Below are 19440 nucleotides of genomic sequence, written 5' to 3' on the forward strand. Positions count from 1 at the left end.
GGGGGGGGGAAACCCGCGGGGGGGGGGGGGGGGGGGGGGGGGTGGGCAGGGTCTTCATTTGGTTTCCTGGTGCTGTCAGTCTGTTGCGTGCCAGAGGGGCCTAGCTCCCATAGTGCATGGTGTTGGTCGGGATGGACATGGGGGAGGCCATGGAGATGGCGGGGCCGCCCATGGTGAACTGGCTGTTGACTGCGTAGTGGGCGCTGGAGCTGCCGCCACCGCTGCCCTGGGCGCCCGACGACCCTGTGGGGGGGAAGGGGGCATGGCACGGGCACTGAGGGGCCGGCTCTGCCCGCCCAGACCCGCGGCAGAGTCAGAGAGAGCGAGCGAGCAGGCGAGAGGGCGGGCGGGCGGGCGGCCCGGGGGTCCGCACACTCACGGCCGCGGGACCCCGCGCCCACGGCCCACCATTACCTTGGACAATCCCCGTGCTCATTATGGAGCCCATCCGGGAGTGGGTGTGATTGACAATCCCCGTGTTGGCTGCGCAGCAAGAGGGAGGGAGGAAGGAAGGGAGACGGCGTCACGGCCCCCAGCCCGGCCCAGGCTCTCGCCCCGGGGGTGGGGAGGGTGGGCGCAGCGGCTGCACAGTGAGACAGACAGGAGCGGCAGGGCCTCCGCCGGGGGCCCCCGGAAGAGGAGACCGCGGCACAGAAAGCCCAAGCCCTAGAGAGCCGTGGCCGCCCACCGCGCCACTCCCGGACCCCAGGGGACGCTCACCTAAAGGAATCAGGTTGTTGTGGCCCACGCTGGAGCCACCGGCAATAACACTGCTCAGGTCGTAGGCGGTCGGCATCCCTGTGCGCAGAGGGGGCCAGGTCAGGGCGTGGGAGACCAGGTCCTCCGGGGCAGAAGAGCCCCAGCGGGGGGCCCCCCGGGAGCGCCTTGGCCCCAGCCACACAGGGGCCACTCACCGGCCACAGCCATCCCACTGCTGAGGTTGTAGGTGCTGCCTGTGTTCCACATGTTCTCCGAGGGGGACGTGTAGTGGGAGCCGGGCGGGGGTGACGGCGTCGTGCCTGTGTATCTGCAGCACAGACCGACCGACCAGTGGGCAGGGCTGAGAGGCTGCGGGTCAGGAGGAGCACCCCCCCCCCAACTTCAGGCTGCGGGCTCATAATACCTGAAGAAGGGGTTTTTCAGATCCAGGAGGTTACTGGATTTGGAGCCCGTCTGGTCTACCTGGGCCACAATACTGATGTCATAGCTCTGTCTGCAGAGAGGGGAGGGGAGGACGGCCATGAGCTGGCTGCGGAGACAGACCCCTGCCTCCCCCAGCCCCAGGTGGCAGCTCACACCTTTTGTTGGCAATAAGCAGACATGTCCCTGAGAGCGTGTCCCCGGCCTTGGCGAACAGTGGTGACTGGAACAGGCAGCGGACCTGGTACCAGTGGGTCAGGGGCTCCGTCGGGGCTGTGGATAGCCACACTGTCATTCTGCCAAGCAAGGACAGGCACACGTTTGACCAGGCTGCAGCCACCACCCTGTGCACCTTGAGCTCTCCCCAGCCATCTCTGATGGATCCCCTGGGGCCCTGGAGCCCTGGAGCTGAGACAGGCTGGCTGCCCAGGCATCCCAGGCACACGCACGTGCACGCGCGTGCATGCACACACACACAGATCCACAGCCGTGAGGGGCCCACTCACTTGACCTCTGTGCCGAGAGACAGAGACCAGGTCCCATGAAGGACTGTCACTGAGAACAGAATAGACACCCCCTCCCACAACAGTCTCTGGCTCAAAGGGGGAGCTCTCACTGCTTTTGGAGGGGGGACAGGGAGCCTAGAGGAGTCCTGTCCTGTCCTGTCCTGCCAGCCCCCAGCCAGGCCTGGGGGTCACAACTGCAGGGAAGCCCCTGAGACCGGGGCAGGGAGGAGCACACAGCATGCTTTGCACTGTTGGACTCACATGGAGCCGATGAAGGCGACATCAAACCAGAAAGCCAGACCGTGAACTAGCCCGGAATGCAGCATGTGGAATTTGAATGGGATTTCTATCCTGGAAGGCAAAGGGCAGTGATTGCTGGGGAAGCCAAACAGGGACTGCCAGGGGAGAAGAGGGGTGGCTGGGTGCAGTGTCCCGGGGCCCCTGCCTGCCCGCCTTGGGGCAAAAGGCCTGGGGGAGTCTGTGCTGGCCCCAGACCCCAGCAGGAGCCAGGCTTAGCAGGAGGGGCATGGGTGCTGGTACCTGTGCAAATCTCCTTCTTTGGCTTCTAAGAAGTTCACTGTGTACTTGACAGACTTGGCCATCAGGATCCGGATGTCAAATGTGTCCTGGGAGAGACCACAGTGTGACTTGGCTTCAGGCACAGAGGCCAGCTAGGAAGGGGAGAGCTCTTCTCTCCTGTCTGGCCATGGCTATGAGGCCATTTGGCTAAAACCAGTTTGCCATTCTCAGACATGCTGGGGGGGAGGACGAAGTGGTTCGCCACCATGGAGGCCAATTCGGTGACGGCTCTCAATCATTCACAGCATTAGAGACGTGGCAGTTCCTCTCCTGGGAGTTTAACCTGCACATATATGTGCACGTATACAAGCTCACACCCGTTAATTAGACATACTCTGGAAACCCTGTAATTAAACCACCAATGTCCCATCCGTAAAAGACTGAGAAAGAACGAAGAGGGGGGAAGGATCTCTGAGATAAACAAGTTAAAAAGCAAGTTGGAGAACTGTGTGCTGACGTCCACACCCGGCTATGACGGAGGCTTTATATCAGACTAACGCTCTGTGAAGAACTGCATGAGCCGAATAAAATACAAAGGAAAAAAAAAGCCTAGTTTGAAAGTACTGGAGAGTAATAAGAGCAGCCTCAGCTTTGGGAGCCAAGAGCCTAGAGAGATGTTTTTTCGCCTCTGCCTTTCCCCTTGGGGCAGGACCTTCTGGTGGCCTCCCTGGATGGGGAAAGCAAAATGGGGGCTCAGGTCACCAAGGCAGCTAGGATTCAAGAGATCAAGAAACAAAACAAAAGGAAAATACAGAAACATGAAGTGGATGTTCTGCATGCAATTTCACTCTGTGGCATGCACCAGTTCCTGAGCTGCATGTGAGGTGGGGCTGAGAGGCAAAGGAATCAAGCAGAAAGCCACTTATAAGACACTGAAAAACTAAGGAAAGGTTCAGCTGGGCATTGGTGCTGGGAGGCTGGGAGAGGAGCCCCGTGAAGCACCCACCAGGCTTGCACTGAGACCACTGAAGGCTAGGACCTAAAGCAGCAGTTCCCAAAATGTCCCTTTCAGAGTACTCTCAAGGTCAAAACTATTTTCATATAATACTAAGATGTTTTCTGCCTTTTTCTTTGGCTCACTCACCTGTGATTGCACAACCAATTGAACACAGAAGCAGAATCCAACTGTCTTCTATTAAGCCAGACATTAAAGAGATTTGCAAATTAAAAATGCCAACTGTGGGGCACCTGGGTGGCTCAGCCGGTTAAGCATCTGCCTTCAGCTCAGGCCATGATCCCTCCGTTCTGGGATCAAGCCCCACATTGGGCTCCCTGCTCAGCGGGGGGCCTGGTTCTCCCTCTCCTCCCTGCTCATGCTCTCCTTGCTATCTCTGTCTCTCTCAAATAAATAAATGAAAATCTTTTTAAAAAAATGCCAACTGTTCTCACTGAAAAGTTTTGGAAAATCACTTTTTTCTTAAAAATACTACTTATGTTGGGCGCCTGGGTGGCTCAGTTGGTAAAGCAACTGCCTTCGGCTCAGGTCATGATCCTGGAGTCCCAGGATCGAGTCCCGCATCGGGCTCCCTGCTCAGCAGGGAGTCTGCTTCTCCCTCTGACCCTCCCCCATCTCATGCTCTCTCTCTCTATCTCATTCTCTCTCTCAAATAAATAATAAAATAAAATCTTAAAAAAAAATACTACTTATGTTAACATTTAATGGGCTTGTTATTTTAAAATAAATATTTTTTAATTTCTTGGGCTTTTTTTTTTTTTTTAAGTAGGCTCCACACCCAACATGGAGCCCAACGCAGGGCTTGAACTCACGATCCTGAGATCAAGACCTTAGGTGAGATCAAGAGTTGGATGCTCAACTGACTGAGGGCTTAATTTTTAATACCAAGAGTTACTGACAGTATATCAATAGCTAAAACACTAACAAAAGCTCTTCCTCCATTTTTAAGAATGTAAACAGATCACCTGAGACCAAAATGCTTAAAAACCACTGCCTTACAGGAATGCCAAGAAATAGCCCAGCAAAGTCAAGTCTGAAAAGCAGCCTCTAAATATGTCAAATGCCTGATAGGACCAAGGTGATCTATCGATATGGCTAATTGCCTGAAGAAAAGCAAATCCTTGAGAGGAAAAACATCATCCAGAGCCTCCATATTTCATTCTGGCATCCAATAACCAGGTATACTAACAGACAGAACCAAAGGATGAGAACCAAAAACTAAGAGAGTAAATAAAAAATAGAAATACACTTAACACTTACCTACATGCTAAAAGTGACCAGAAACTTACAGTATGTATGAAAAAAAAAAAAGGTAGAAAAAATGAAGAATTTCAGAGAACTGAAATAAGAAATAAGCAAAATGAGATCCTAGAACTGAAATTAAGAATTAGAAAACCAGGGGCGCCTGGGTGGCTCAGTTGGTTAAGCGACTGCCTTCGGCTCAGGTCATGATCCTGGAGTCCCGGGATCGAGTCCCGCATCGGGCTCCCTGCTCAGCAGGGAGTCTGCTTCTCCCTCTGACCCTCCTCCCTCTCATGCTCTCTCTCTCTCTCATTCTCTCTCTCAAATAAATAAATAAAATCTTTAAAAAAAAAAAAAAAAGAATTAGAAAACCAGCTTAAACAGCAAAGAGAAGATGAACTGGAAGATGGATCAGTAGGAAATATGAAAATGAAGCAATTAGAGACAAAAGGATGGAAAATGCAGAAAAGAGTGTAAGAATCATCTGAGACAAAAGGTCCTAGGAGGAGAAAGAGAATGGGGCAGAGGTAGTGTTTAAAGAGACAGTGCCCAAGAGTCTCCCCAAAACTAGTGAAAAACATCAAGTGGGGGAAAACAATATACCTTAACAAAACAAAAGACAACAAAACAATTCAAAAGAAACAACATTCAGAATAAATTTTAAAAAAAGATGATAAACTTATACCCATAAAGACCAGTAATTACATCAAATGTAAAATGGTCTCGATGTTGTAATTAAAAGACCAAAAAATGTCACTCTGGTTAAAGAACAAATCCCAAATATATGCTACTTACATGAAACAAACCTTAAGTAATAAGGACACAGAAAGGTTGAAAGTAGAAAGATGGAAAAACATATATTGTACAAAGATTAACCAAAAGAAAGCCAGAGTACCTGAACTACTAGCAGGAAAAAAAAAAAAAAAAGAAAAAAGTGGCGGCGGCGGGAGGGGAGGATGACTTTAGGGCAACTAGTACTACTTGAGAACACTTTTTGTAATGACAAAAGGATCAATCCAAGAGGAAGAAACAATAATCCTAAACCTGTATGCACCTAATAACACAGCGCCAAAATATATAAGGCAAAAACTCAGGAATGGGAAATCTACAATCAGTGATAGGAAAAAGCAGAACCTCCCCACCACCACCACCCAAAACATGAGGAGATGTAGACAAGATTTGACTGACATGATTAACTAACATGACCTGACACTATAACATTGTACTCAACAAGTGATAAATATACGTTTTTCTCAAGTACACACAGAACGTTAACCAAAAGAGATCACTTAAGTGGGCATAAAGCAACTGTCAACAAATCTCCAAGGACTGAAATCATACAGTGTATGTTCTCTGATCATAGAAAGAAAAAGAATATGTTGATTATGCTACATTTTGAGAGGAAAAAAGGTTATATACATATGGATATATTTGTGTGTGTGTGTGTGTGTGTACTTGTATATGCACATTTAGGTATAAAACTTCTGAAAAGATATACAGAAAATACTGTTTGCCTATAGGCTTTTCAGTTTTACATTTTTTTTATTTTTGAACCATGGGTATCAGTTCAAAAATCTCAAAATCAATCAAAATCAGTTCACCAAGGATCAATCTAATAGCAGCTGCATGTACTGCATGCTTACTATGTATTAAAGCACTCTACATGCATTGCCACTTTATTCCCAACATCCCTATATAAGAGTTCTGTTTAGCAGCCAAAGCAGGAACTCAGTGGGGACAGTGGCCTTCCTAGGGCTGCACAGTTTGCACAAGGCCTGACAGGAAAGACCATGTCCCCCCTCTTGTCACCCCGGAGGAGGGCCATGCCCAGTACTAACTGCAATAGTGCCTTGGGTGCCCCACTCACCACCACAGGCTGCCGGAAATACTCGTCCACCGCAGCACCTCGGAGGGCTGACAGGTCCACTCCATGGAAGGATGGCTGGTACCTGCAGAAAGCCCCCATCCCCCACAGCAAGGTCACCAGCAGCAGGAGAGACAGGTGGAGCAGGCTGCCTTTTCTCCCAGCTGGCCCTCAACCAGCCCAAGTCTTTCAGGTCCTACTGAGGATGAGGAGAAAAAGAGAAGCGGGCTGTCCCTGAGAAGGCAGGACACCCAGGTCACACTCACCAGAAGTTGGCCTTGGTGAACTGCTCCATGTAGAGCTGTTCATCCGTGAAGGGTGCAAGATGGACGTCACCAATGGTGGGGAACATGTTTCCTGGGAGTGGGGGGCAGGGAGGGGTGCTGGCGTCAGGGTGGAACATCCCAAAGGGCCTGGCAGAGTTTCCAAATGGCCCCAGGACCCCCAAGCCTGGGACTTCCCAGCCTCTCTTTCATTCATTTGTGCATTCGTGCAACACAGGTATGGAGCACCTTCTCTGCCACCGGCCAAAATGAACACTTGACACGCACTGACTCATTAAACTTGGACAGCCAGCCAGGGAGGCAGGAAGGCCTGTCCTTCTGTTCCATTACTGGGGCTGGGACATGGGAAGGCACCTGCCAAAGCCTCAGGGGTAAGCAAGTGGTGCGTGGGGTGCAGCCAGGCCCCAGGTCCTTGCTCAGTCAGCCAGGCAGTATCTCTCAGGTGCTGTTGTCCAGGGACAGATGTGCAGCCAGGGAAAGTGAAGCCAAGCTCTCTGGACAGAGCAAAGGCGAGCCCTTGGCTACACTGTCAGGGCCTCAGATGAGGCCAGAGGCTGGGTCGGGGGAGGGGGGGTTAGCCGAATCCCAAGCTCTGGCAAACAGGGTGGGCCACTGGGCTGCCCTGGTCTGGCACATGGCCTGAAATGGGAAGGGGCGGGAGGGCAGGATCCTCTCTTGGTGTGATTCAATGAATAGACTGACGGGTCTAAGCCAACGGCAGAGAGCGCCAGGGCTCAGGAGGCCCCACCCACCTCGGGAAGTCCAGGGCCCCAGGTCACCTGGTCTCCAGATGTGGGCCTCCCTCCCTCCTTCTATGCAGGAGAGGGGGGCCCTGAGGCAGGAATCTGCCTACTCTTCAATCCCGCAAAGGGCATCCGGAGATGGAAGGAAGACGTGTGTACAGGCTGGGGGCAGAAGGGCAGTGCTGGCCCCGAGCCTCATCTTGGGCAGGCTGCCTGACAACCGCGTGGGTGTGCAGCTGCCACCAGAGCTGGCCTCCCCTCGGTGCTGACATCCACTAAGGAGGAGCCCCCCCTCCCCGCCAGCTTAGCCTACCTCCAGGATGGAAAGGGAGGAGAGCGGGTCCGGGACAACCCCCGCCAGGTGGCCTGGCTTCCCGCGCTCACACCTGTGACATGGGCCACAGCTGCAGAAAGTGCAGGCCACATCCTGCCTCCAGTCCCTGCAGCCCAGATCCAGGGAGGCCAGAGGACCAAAGTGGGTGCTTCCCCACCGAACCGCCCATCCCCTGGTCCCCATGGGGCCTGCCAGCCCACTAGCTTCATATGTTCTGCCCTGGCCAGGGTCCTCCTGGGCCACGTGCACGCCTGTGCGCGCGCGCGCACACACACACACACACACACAACCCCTTGCTTGTACAGAAATACTTGAGACACATACGCAAACCCCAAACCAAGCCCAGAAATGGGACACACCAGCAGATGTTCCAGGCCCCTGTGCACAGACCCCCAGTGACCCAGATAAGTAGCTCTGAACAGCCAATGACCCAGGTGAGTGGAGGGGCAGGCACAGAGACACAGACAGGAGGCCACAGAAGGCACACCTTCCCAACACAGACAGCTGCTCCCTGATACTCGAGAACCCCCCCAGCCCGCCCTCATACACACAGACGAACTCCTCTGTCCCCCCGGCTAGGGTTCGGGGGGCGGGGGCGCCGCTCGGGGACCTGTCAAGCTAGGATGAGGTCTGTATGCCAGGAATGAGGACAGAAGGCAGACTCCCCGGGAAGGTGCCCGCCACAGAATACCTTCTGCACCTACCACAACCGCCATCCCCAGCTAGACACTGTCCCCACAACACCAGGGCACAAGATGGCAGAGGCAGCCTGGAGGCTCTCTGGGGACCGGAGGGGAACCCCCCTCCATACTTGGGCCGGGCCGGGCAGGCGATGTCTGGCCCAGGACTCTTGAAGCCAGCTGGGGTGGGGTGGGGTTCGGGGGTAAAGGCCTAGATGCCCCCCAGGCTGCCAAGAGAGGCAAGCAGGGAACAGAACCACAATCGTACCGACCCAGCAGCAGCCAGCGGCTCTGCAATGGGACCCCGACATGGCCGCCGCCCGCGCCAGCAGGAACACTCACCCCCGGGCCTCAGGTACTTCTTGGCATGGAGGTAGCTCTCGAGCATGCGCTCATTGAAGAGCATGTAGCCCATGGGCTCCGAGATGATGATGTCCACCTGCTCAGGGAGCGAGACTTCCTCTACCTTCCCGGGGATGACCACGATGCGCTCAGTGAGGTTGTTACTCTTCACCAAGACCTGCAGGCGGGTGGGGGTTCCAGAGGCGTCACGGGGACCCCTGCACCCAGCCACACCATGGGTCATCACCAGATCCCTCCTCTCAGGGGACAGCTTCGACCCACGCACGGCCGCCAATCCCCTGCCTCCCCGGTTGGCATCCTAACCACGGCCATTATCAGCCACGGCCTGTCACGAGCTCACCGCAGCCCCAGCCCTCTCTCCGAGCCTTTCCTGCTGCAGCTCCCCGGTCCCCTGAGGTCACCTCTACCCTTCGAGGACAACAGCGGATGGGAGCACACAGGATGAGCAGGCTTTGCTACAGCCACCAAAGCTAACCTTGGACGCACCGTCCAACCCAGCGATTCCAGTGCTAAGAACGTGTCCTACAGACGCGACCGCACAGGGGAGAGGGAACACGTGTGTCAGGGATTCGGCGCAGGAGGTGTTTGTACTGCAAAGACCACAAAGTGGCCCAAAGGTCGAGGGCTGCCTAACGGCATCTAAACAAACAATGGTGCCCCCCCACCCCGGGGCAAAGGGATGCTCTGCAGCCACTCGCGAGGGGGAGGAAGCTCTTTCTGTGGGGACACAGACCATCCCAGACAGGCTATTCAGGGAGCAGAGCACTGCGTGTGCTGGGCTGTGTCAGAGGAAGACACAGGCCGGCGCTCGGAGGCCCGGACAGCCCAGGAGAGCTTCCACAGGATCTCTCCGGCTCCTGCACGGCGGGCTGGGCGGCTGGGAGCCGGCGCGGGGGCGGGGGCGGGGGCGGGGGCGGGGGCGGGGGGAGTATCTGTAGTTCACCCTTGCGGCTTTTAGGTTCTGAACCTTGTGAATAAAGGTTTCAGTGCAGGAAAAGGAAAAAAGAAAATGAAACCCTGTTGTTGCCCACATTCCACAAACGTAGGAGGTGGGGCTCGGGGGGGAACCACTCGCCTGGACAATCCACTCCCTGAAACAAGAGGCTGTCCAGCCTCTGAAGACACCAGACGGGCCCCGACCCCGTCGTGGAGGACACACCACCTCAGGTCCAGCCCAGCCCTCCCTCGATCAGTAGGTTCTGGACACAAGAGACCAAAACAGAGAAGCAGCATGCCCGGGCCCCCTGGATCCGGGGGTCAGGTCCCCCAGCAGAGCTGGCTTCCTGGGCTGGAAAAGGCACAGAGCTCGAGGACGAGGACAGGCTGGGGTCCTTGTGGGCTGCTGACCTCTGCGTGCTGGGCCATGGTGCTGGCCTCCACCGCGTAGATCTTCCTCGCTCCAGCTTGGGCGGCAAAAAATGAGAGGATCCCAGAGCCGCAGCCGACGTCAAGAACGATCTGGAGTAGGAGGGGGCGGTGAAAACAAGGCACTAGTGAAGTGATGGTGATCGTAAGGGATGAGCCTGTCCGGGCCGCTCCCTCCGCCTGGGCCGCGCAGCCCACTTCCCTGCAACCGAGGCTGACTGCGCCCAAGGCTGGTTTCTGAGAGCCACCCGGAGCGCGTGGGAGCCCCTAGTTTGGATCGAGGGTGACAGGCTGGGATTTCTGAAGACCGCTAGGCTGTTAAGACCACGACACTTTCAGGCCAGATTCAAAAAGGAAGGGTTTGGGCTGTGATCGGTCTACGCAGCATGGCGGACACCAGGCGGTCAGGAGCACGCCTGTAGCTTCTCTGGGAATGAGCCAAGGGACACCTCTGAGTCCTGCTGCACGACTGCCAGGGCTCAGGGCTGACGAGCCAGGCCTACACACTGGGCAGGAAGTGGGCGGCCGCTGACCCCTGACCCCACAGGGCATCCTGGCCACCCGGGGAAAGCTCCACTTGGACCCAGGCGCAGATCTCCTGACCCGCTGGGCCACGGGCTGTGATCCTCTGCAGAAGCTAAAAGGGGTCCTTCCAGGGCCTCAGCAGCCCTAGCAGGGAGGGAAGGAGCCCAGGGAGGGGGTGCTGTGGGGTCGGTGGCAGGATCTCCAGGCTGTATGTGTGGCTCGGCTGCTGCGGGGAAGCTGCCCACCACCCACAAGGGCCTCTGGCCCCCAAGATGTGGACCCTTAGAAGAGTCTAGGCTTGCGTGTGGCAGGCTGCCCCAATCCTGGACTGGACTGACTGCTTCCTCAGGGGCCGAATCAAGTAAGCATCTCCGGCGGTGCTGTGCATGAGCTTTCTGGAACAGAACTGCTCTGGGGGCAGCAGCAAGCCCAGCGGGGGAGCCCAGTCGGGGCGCTGGGACTGTCGGGGGGCGGGCGGGAGGGCCTGGCGTGCTTCTCAGAGCTCTAGAGGAACCAGGCAATGGGTCTCTGCACTGAGAGAGCTGGGAGGATGTTGCCAAAGGCGCTTCCCAATTCCCAGTGCTATTGCAACGCGGCTCACACCAGGGCCCAAGACGAAGGGCAGGCTGCTGGGCTGGGGGGCTCGGGCCCCAGAGGAGGCAGATCCACATGGACCATGTGGAGCCCCTCCAAGATATGTGGAGAAAAACACTCTCCCATTTGGGTTCAAAAGGGAAAATAAATCCCAGGCCCCCTGCAGGGAAGGGAATAAACTTTCACCTTTGATCATACATACTCTGGACTGCTCTTTATTATTATTATTATTATTATTGTTTTAAAGTAAGCTCTAGGCCCAATGTGGAGCTTGAACTCCTGATCCTGAGATTGAGAGTCACATGCTCTACTGAGTCAGCCAGGCGCCGGTCTTTCTTTTTAATCGTGAGTGTATGCTACTTAGTAATAACAAAAAGATTTTTAAAGCAACTAGGAAAATACCTAGATAAATTACAATGTATCCACAGGACTTACTAGTACGTCCAAGACATAGCATTTCATGGGGAAAAGTATTTGGCAGGAAGAGTCTACAGAATAAGATCCTATTTGTAAACCACTTAATTAGTTACCTAATTCTAAAATGCATACACCGATAGACACACGGGGAAAATTTGGGAAAAAACCCTTGCTGGTGACAGTGGGTTTGGAGGTAACTGACAGAGGCTTTTCCGTGCCTACATTACACACACTGCGAGTGCACAGAGGAGTCCTCGCCGTGCAGTATTTCCAGGTGGGTACTTGTCACCCTCCCCGTGACAAGTATAAAAAAGCAGAGTTTGCTTTCGTAATAAGAAAACACTTAAAGATCAAACCAACAAGCAAAGAAAAACGTAACTGGAGCCGTGGACACAGCGCAGCAACTCGGGGCTACAGGGAAGGGGCCGTGGGGGGTGGGGGGGAGGCAGGGCCCAGCCGGCGGGTGCCGGGCCCGCTCACCTTGTCCTTGAAGTCTGTGTGGTTCTGCAGGATGGCGCGCTGGTAGGTGCCCGTCCGCACATAGTCCTGCATCATGTTCTGCTGCTGGGACAGGTAGCCATAGAACTGGAACAGAGACAGGCCAGTGGCACAGGGCACGTGGCGGCGCAGACGGCCGAGGCCCCGGCTGGCCCTGTGACAGAGGAGGGCCCACCTGGGGCACGAACCTCCCTCGGGAGGCTGCACCCCCTGTGCTGAGCCGGGCCCCTGCTGGCAGCTGCCGACCACTCCAGGAAAGGCCCCCGGGAAGGCCACCGCCACCGTCACCATGGCCAAAGTATGCAGCTGCATGCTGCCTGGACCTGGACGCCACCCAGGAGAAGTCAAAATTTGCCCCGGGAGGGGTTCTGGGATGGGGGGCCGCCTGCCCCATCTTAGGGTCCCCAACGAAGCAGAGTTGTCGATCAAACAGAACCCTAGAACTCAGAGCGCCAGGCAGGTGAGGTGCTGCGGGGTCTCTCTGTAAGACAACGGGCGAGCGGGAGGCAGCGTGGCACCTGGGCCGGGGCACAGGCTTTGGCATCAGGCAGACCTGGCTTCCCATCTTGGCTCTGTTGCATAATAGCTGTGTGACTTGGAGCAAGTCACTTAACCTCTCTGAGCCTCAGTTTTCTCATCTGTAAAATGGGGACAGTAATAGTACTTACCTCCTAGGGCTGTTGGGAGGATCAAGTGTCTCTGTGCGTGTCAAAGCGCTTAGACCAGTGCCTGACCTGCAGCACAGGTTCGGTATAACCGTGCTGTTGTTACTCAGGACGCCCGTGGGCCTGAGCTGCACCTGCACTCACATTCTTCCAGCAACCCTCCTAGGCAGGCCCTGGTATCTCCGTTTCACAGATGAGGAAACTGAGGCCCAGCAAGTGAAGGACACCTGCCCAAGGTCACGCGACTAGTAAGGGGCAGAGCCGGGACAAGAACCCAGGTGGGCCTGCCCTGTGCTGCGCGGCCTCCCAGGGGTCACCCGGTGGCGACAGCCTGGCCGGGGGGGGGGGGGTGTGTGTGTGTGTGTGCAAGTACCCACCTGGAAATACTGCACGGCAGAGGACTCCTCTGTGCGCTCGCTGAACACCGACCGCTCCAGGGTGTGGCCCCGACAGGTTTTCAAGATGTTATAGAAGGAACAGAAATCTGGAAGGGGGAAGCCAGGTCACGCGTGGGCATCTCGGGGAGCGGTCTATAAGTGCACAGCCCGACTCCTCTACTTTGAGCACTCGTGCTCGGCGATTTCTTTTTCCCAAACACAGTGCTGAAACTGACGAAGAGGAAGAGCAGCCAAACCTGCCACTTGGTGGCCGGCACAAGAAAGCTGGTGTCCTGCATGCTGGGGCGAGCGAGCTCCGCGCGGCCGGTGGGGCCAAAGCCTTGGGAGGACGCATGCCGGCCGAGCCAAGGTCAAGGCTCGCGGGTCTGTCCCAGCCAAATAACCGTGAGCCCATCCGGGGTCTGTGTGGGGTGGACCAGGGTGGGGTGGGGGCTGAACAACAACGTAAAGATATTTAATACCCCGGAACCGTACGTTCAAAAATGGTTACGAGGGTAAAGTTTATTATGTGTATTTTAACACAGCGTTTTCAAAGGAGAACAGTATTTGTAAGGAAAACAGTCTGGGAAGATGAAGAAATCTTGGAGGAGGACAGTGGGGATGACTGCGCCACAGCGTGAGTGCACGAGAGGCCCCCGCGCTCTACACTCAGAAAGGGTTAAAGTGGTACATTTTTGCAACAGGTACTTTACCTCGATTTAAAAAAATACTGACAGAATTAAAAGGGAAAAAAGTCAACTCTAAATATTCATCGAGTAGAAGCAGACCGGCAGGACTTACACCGGCTCGTGATGCGCACCCCCGGGGCGGGTGTTAAAGGCAGACTTGGGGTTGTTTATGCAAGGAAGGACACGGAGCTGAGGAAGACGGCCTCTGCGGGGAGGTGGCCCGTCACCTTGCTCCCCCACCGGGGGCACCGGGACAGCCGAGGGGGCTCCCGGACATCGGTGGTGGTGACCAGGCCGGGCTGCTGCACCTTCATGAGCTCTCCAGCCCCAGGCGCCCCGCCACCTCCACTGCCGACCCCCACGAGCCACCAGCAGTGGCCTGGAGCTCGACAAACCCTCCTTAGGAACCGCCTATGTCCACTCGGGAGCCCGAAACGGGTCTCCTCAGAACCCTCCCGTGGCTTCTCTGTGCACTCGGAACAGAGCTCCGCACGCCTCAGGATCCTGTCTTGGCCCCCTCCTCCGCTGCTAGGAGGGCCAGGGCCCAGACACGCGCCCACCCCCCCGGCCACGGGCTCCTCCATGAGGCCTGGGGTACAGCCAGGTGGCCAGGACAGGCCTCTCGAAGGAACGGATGTATGAGCCGAGCCCAGAAGGACCCAAAGGATTCGGCAAGGGAAGGTCCAGGGCGAAGCGTTCCAGGCAGCGAGAATGTACTCCTGCCACGGACATATCTCCGCACAGGAATCATTTGTGACAGCCTCCTGGGACAGAGGGACGGGCCTTGAGGTCCACCTCCGGCCGTGGCTGGCAGCCTAAGCGGCCTGGCTTCAGGCTCTCTGGCCGAGCGCCGCCAGGACGGAAGGGCCACGTACCGTTTGGTGTGGCGAACTGGATGAGGACGCTGTTGCAGCCCAGGGTGATGATGAAGGACTGCTTGCCCACGCGGCTGCACTCCGTCTCCCGGGACACCGAGCACTTAAACACACACACATCTTCGTCTGCGGGAGGAGGGAGGTGAGCGTGAGCCAGCAGGTCCCAGGGCCAGCCGAGCGAGACTCCTGTCGGCCAACTTTGGGCAAGTCATGTCCCTGGCCCCCCCCAGAGTCTTCGGGGGTACCCAACAGCCCACCCTGGAAGTACTTGCCACGTGAGCCCTGCCCGCAGGCCCAGGCCAAGGAAGAGGGGACGGCCGAGCAGGCGGCAGGGACGCAGAGACAAAGCGTGGCCAGTGGACAGGAGGGCTGTCCACGGAGCGACCAAGGCTGAGAGTAAGGTGAGGGGTGACCGGGCGCCGCGGGCCCAAGCAGGACATCCCGGCAGGGCCCCTCTGCCAGGACCTTCCCTCACGGAGCACCTCCTGGGGCCCAGGCCCCGGGTCACCTGGTGGCACTGAGATGGGTCCCCTGGGCCCCGCTGAGGGAGTCTGGCATTAATTCACCAACTCTGCTCTGTTACATGGGGGGATGGTCAGCCTTCAGCCCTGAGCGGGGGTGGGTGGGGGAGAAGAAAGAATTCCCAGAGGTGCCTCTGTTTCCTTCACCCGAGCCCCTTCCCGCTCAGAGTGACGTGGTGCCGTGATTATGAGCGTGGCCCCTGGAGCCAGATGGCCTGGGCCCATGCCCCACCCGCACTGCTCACTGTGGGACTTGGGCAGGTCACTTCGCCTCGCTGAGCCTTGGCTTTCTCACCTGTCAAACGGGGCTAATGGGGGGGCAGGTGCAGGGCCCAGCACACGGGGAGCACGGCATCCACAAGCTGCCACCATCACTAGTCCTGCTCCTTCATTCGACAAGTATGTGGCACTCCCGCCCCCAGCCACACGGTGAAGCTCAGCAGCACCAGAAACAGGACAAACCAATGTGCCACCGAGGCCCTGGGGTGGGGCAGCAGGACCGACACGGCATTTGTGTCGTATTCTTGGCAAAAATGTTCACCCTGGTCCTCGTGTGATGGTGCCAGATCATGACAACCTTTTCACAAGCTACAGAGAACGGGGGGGGGGGAACATGGGTGTGCACCACAGGTGTGATAACTTGAAATGACATGGGCGTGACAACAGCATGTGGTTCTGCAGAACCAGGCTCTCATTCTTCCACGAAGTGGGGAAGTACTGAGAATGCATTCTTGTGATGTCTGCAACGTGCCTCTGAGCTCATCAAATAGACAACTACGAACTGTACGTATAGACAGCAGCACCAGTATAAACGTGGCGGCGGCATGTCCCAGCCCCTCCAGAAAGCCAGAACCACCTTGAAAAAGAACAAAAGCGCCTCTTAAGTTTATTTTTTTTTAGTAATCTCTACACCCAGTGTGGAGCTCCAACTCACAACCCCGAGATCAAGAGTCGCATGCTCCACCGACTGAGCCAGCCAGGCGCTCCTGACATTCAACAAGGTGCCAGAGCGTTCAGTGGGAAGAAAATCATCTTAACAAATGGTACATGGACAGACAACTGGATGTTCACATGCAGGAGAATGAACCTGGACCCCTACCTCACACCACTTACAAAGACTGACTCCACTAGATCAATGACCTAAATATAAGACCTAAAAACTATAAAATTTCGGGGTGCCTGGGTGGCTCAGTGGTTAAGCGTCTGCCTTCGGCTCAGGTCATGATCCCAGGGTCCTGGGATCGAGCCCCGCATCGGGCTCCCTGCTCTGCGGGGAGCCTGCTTCTCCCTCTCCCGCTCCCCCTGCTTGTGTTCCCTCTCTCGCTGTCTCTCTCTGTCAAATAAATAAATAAAATCTTTAAATAAATAAATAAATAAAAAATAAAAACTATAAAACTTCTAGAAGGAAACAGAGTCTGAGTAAATCTTCCTGAACTTGGATTTGGCAAAAGATTCCTAGGGGTGACATCAAAAGCAAGAGTATCAAAAGCAAAACTAGATAAACTGAACATCAGAACTGAAACTTTTTGTGCACCACAGGACACTATCAAGAAAGTGAAGACTAGGGTGCCTGGGTGGCTTAGTCAGTTGAGCATCTGCCTTCAGCTCAGGTCATGATCCCAGGGTCCTGGGATAGAGCCCCGCATCGGGCTCCCTGCTCAGCGAGGAGTCTGCTTCTCCCTCTCCCTCCGCCGCTCCCCCCTTGTGCTCTCTAACTCTCTTTCAAATAAATAAAACCTTTATAAAAAAAAAAGTGAAGACCATCTACAGAGTGGGAGAAACGATTTACAAATCATACACCTGATAACGATATTGTCCAGAATATATAAAGAATTCATTCAGCTAGAAGATAAACACCACAATTAAAAAATGGGCAAAGGACCTGAATGGACGTTCCTCCAAAGAAGATACAGGACTGGCTAACAAGCACATGAAAAGATGCTCAAACCATGAGTCATCAGGGACATACAAATCAAACCACAAGGAGACACCACTTGACACCCACAAGGATGGCTATAATTTAAAACAAATAGGGGAAAATCACAAGTGTTGGCACGGATGTGGAAAGACTGGAACCTTCACACCCTGTGAGGGACATGGGAACGTGAAATGGTACAGTCACTGAGGAAAAGCAGCTGGTGGTTCTTCCAAAAGTTAAACATAAAATTACCATCTGACTCAGCCACCCCACTCCTGGGTATGTACGCAAAAGAACCGAGAGAAGTAGTCAAACGAATACCTGTATGCAAATACTCAAAGTAGTACTATCCTCAAGAACCAAAAACTAGAAACAACTCAGATGTCCATCAACTGATGGATGGACAAACAGAATGTAGTCCATGCAATGAAATGTTATTCGCCCATAAAAAGGAATGAAGTCCCGGGGTGCCTGGCGGGCTCAGTCAGAAAAGAGAGCAGCTCTTGATCTTGGGGTTGTGGGTTCGAGCCCCACATTAAGTGTAGAGATTACTAATAAAAAAACCCCAAAACTTAAAAACAACAACAACAAAATGGAATCCTGACAGGCTACAACATGGATGAACCTCAGAGGTATTACAACGAGTGAAAGAAGCCAGACACAAAAGGTCACACACATGTGATTCCATTTATACGAAACGTCCAGAATCAGCTAATCCTCAGAGACAGAAAGCAAATTGGTGGCCGTCAGGCGCTGGGAGGAGGGAGAATGGCGGGGGGGGGGGGGGGGGCTGCTCAATGGATTCAAGGTTTCCTTTTGGGGTGATGAAAACGTTCTGGAACCAGACAGAGGTGGTGGTTACACAATACCATGAATCGACTAAATGCCACTGAATTGTACACTTTAAAGTGGTTTGTTTTTGTTAGGTGAATTTTATAATTTTATCTCCATAGAAAAAGAAAAACGCGGGCGCCTGGGTGGCTCAGATGGTTAAGCGTCTGCCTTCGGCTCAGGTCATGATCCCAGGGTCCTGGGATCGAGTCCCGCATCGGGCTCCCTGCTCCTTGGGAGCCTGCTTCTCCCTCTGCCTCTCTCTCTCTCTGTCTCTCATGAATAAATAAATAAAATCTTTAAAAAAAAAGAAAAAGAAAAAGAAAAACGCTCCCAGTGCATGAAAAGAGATATGAAGGGCCTATGGATGTTCCCTGGCTCCCCCACTCTCCCCTTGTGCAGTCTGAGCACCGGACCTGGGCCCAGCCTGCCTCACCCCTCCAGAGCCAGGTGTCCCCCCTTCTGGGAGGAAGGCGTGGCAGCCCCCTGGCCCCAGGCCCGAGATCAGAGCACACCGGCCGGACACCGCCACGGGCGCACAACCGCACCGCACTCATGGGGAGCCCCAGATAAGGTGCTCCCGAGTCCAGCCGTAAGTGGGTCCCGGGAAGGGACCCTGGCATGGTGCCATCACCCACGGCCCTCCCAGGGCAGGAGATAAAGCCAATCTGTCGGCGGCGCCAGGGGAACAGCAAGCACACTAAGGAGGGCCTCTGTTTCTGGGGCAGCCTGGCAACCCGACCAGTCGCCGCCCGAGGCGCCCCCGCAACCTGGCGCCGGGCAGGCGACCACGGAGATCTGTGGCCAAGGGAAGCTTGGCTGCGTCCGGGGAAGCCGGGCCAAGGGTGACCCGACCTGTCCCACCATGGCAGAGGCAACCATGGCCCGTGGAGCCTGCCTCTTGTGAGAGTCACAGCTGTGCCACCCCACAGACCAGTCCCTGGCACACGGGAAGGGCTCAGTAAATATTTGACAAATTAAAAAAAATCAAAAAGCTAGACCATATTCTTCCATGTATTTAAAAGACGCAGAAATCCAAGCTCTTGGAAGGCCCTGCGTGACCCATAAGCCCTCCAGCCCCGCAGCGGGCCAGCTCCCGGCCTTGGCACAAGCCTCTTCCCCTTCGCCCGCTCTGCCCTCTCACGAGGATGGGCCATCCGGACAGGGGTGGGGTGGCGCTCTGTCTATCCCTCCCAGGGGACAGCCCACACGGGGCTCCGGCTCACCCACTGCCCAGGGTCCCCCAGGCCTGGATGCAGCAGAGCCAGGATGCACACCCTGTCTGCTGGCCGGCTCCCTGAGATGGGAGGGAGGGATGTCCTGGGAGAGAGCTTCTCCCCCCCAGGAAAGAGGTCTAGGGCCTGAACCCTACAGGGCCTGGACCCAGCAGTGACGATTAGGTACCCATTCCCCCACCCCTTCTCTCTCTCACACACACACACACACACACACACACACACACACACACACACACA

The 19440-nt window shown here is 55.4% G+C and overlaps 2 protein-coding genes across 2 annotated transcripts in view; both read right to left on the reverse strand.

Annotated features, from left to right (window-relative positions):
* Positions 1-27: 27 nt before the first annotated feature.
* Positions 28-12734, reverse strand: CARM1 (coactivator associated arginine methyltransferase 1). The gene is made up of 13 exons (XM_021705480.2): positions 12072-12734; positions 10038-10148; positions 8670-8847; positions 6553-6643; positions 6290-6371; positions 2187-2272; positions 1908-1997; positions 1299-1436; positions 1124-1213; positions 915-1027; positions 721-798; positions 415-483; positions 28-243 (listed from the first exon to the last, which is right to left on the reverse strand). The coding sequence occupies exons 1-13, from the start codon at positions 12399-12401 to the stop codon at positions 101-103; spliced, it is 1599 nt and encodes a 532-aa protein (XP_021561155.2). The 5' UTR covers positions 12402-12734; the 3' UTR covers positions 28-100.
* LOC123324068 (histone-arginine methyltransferase CARM1-like) overlaps positions 12695-19440 on the reverse strand; it is a 29547-nt gene continuing 22801 nt past the window's right edge. The window contains exons 4-6 of the mRNA XM_044913074.1: positions 14696-14821; positions 13132-13238; positions 12695-12727 (exon numbers count right to left, since the gene is read on the reverse strand). Of these exons, the coding sequence (XP_044769009.1) occupies positions 12695-12727; positions 13132-13238; positions 14696-14821 (266 nt within the window). The remainder of the gene's footprint in view (positions 12728-13131; positions 13239-14695; positions 14822-19440) is intronic.

Source organism: Neomonachus schauinslandi, chromosome 1, assembly GCF_002201575.2.
Source record: "Neomonachus schauinslandi chromosome 1, ASM220157v2, whole genome shotgun sequence".
Taxonomy (NCBI): domain Eukaryota; kingdom Metazoa; phylum Chordata; class Mammalia; order Carnivora; family Phocidae; genus Neomonachus; species Neomonachus schauinslandi.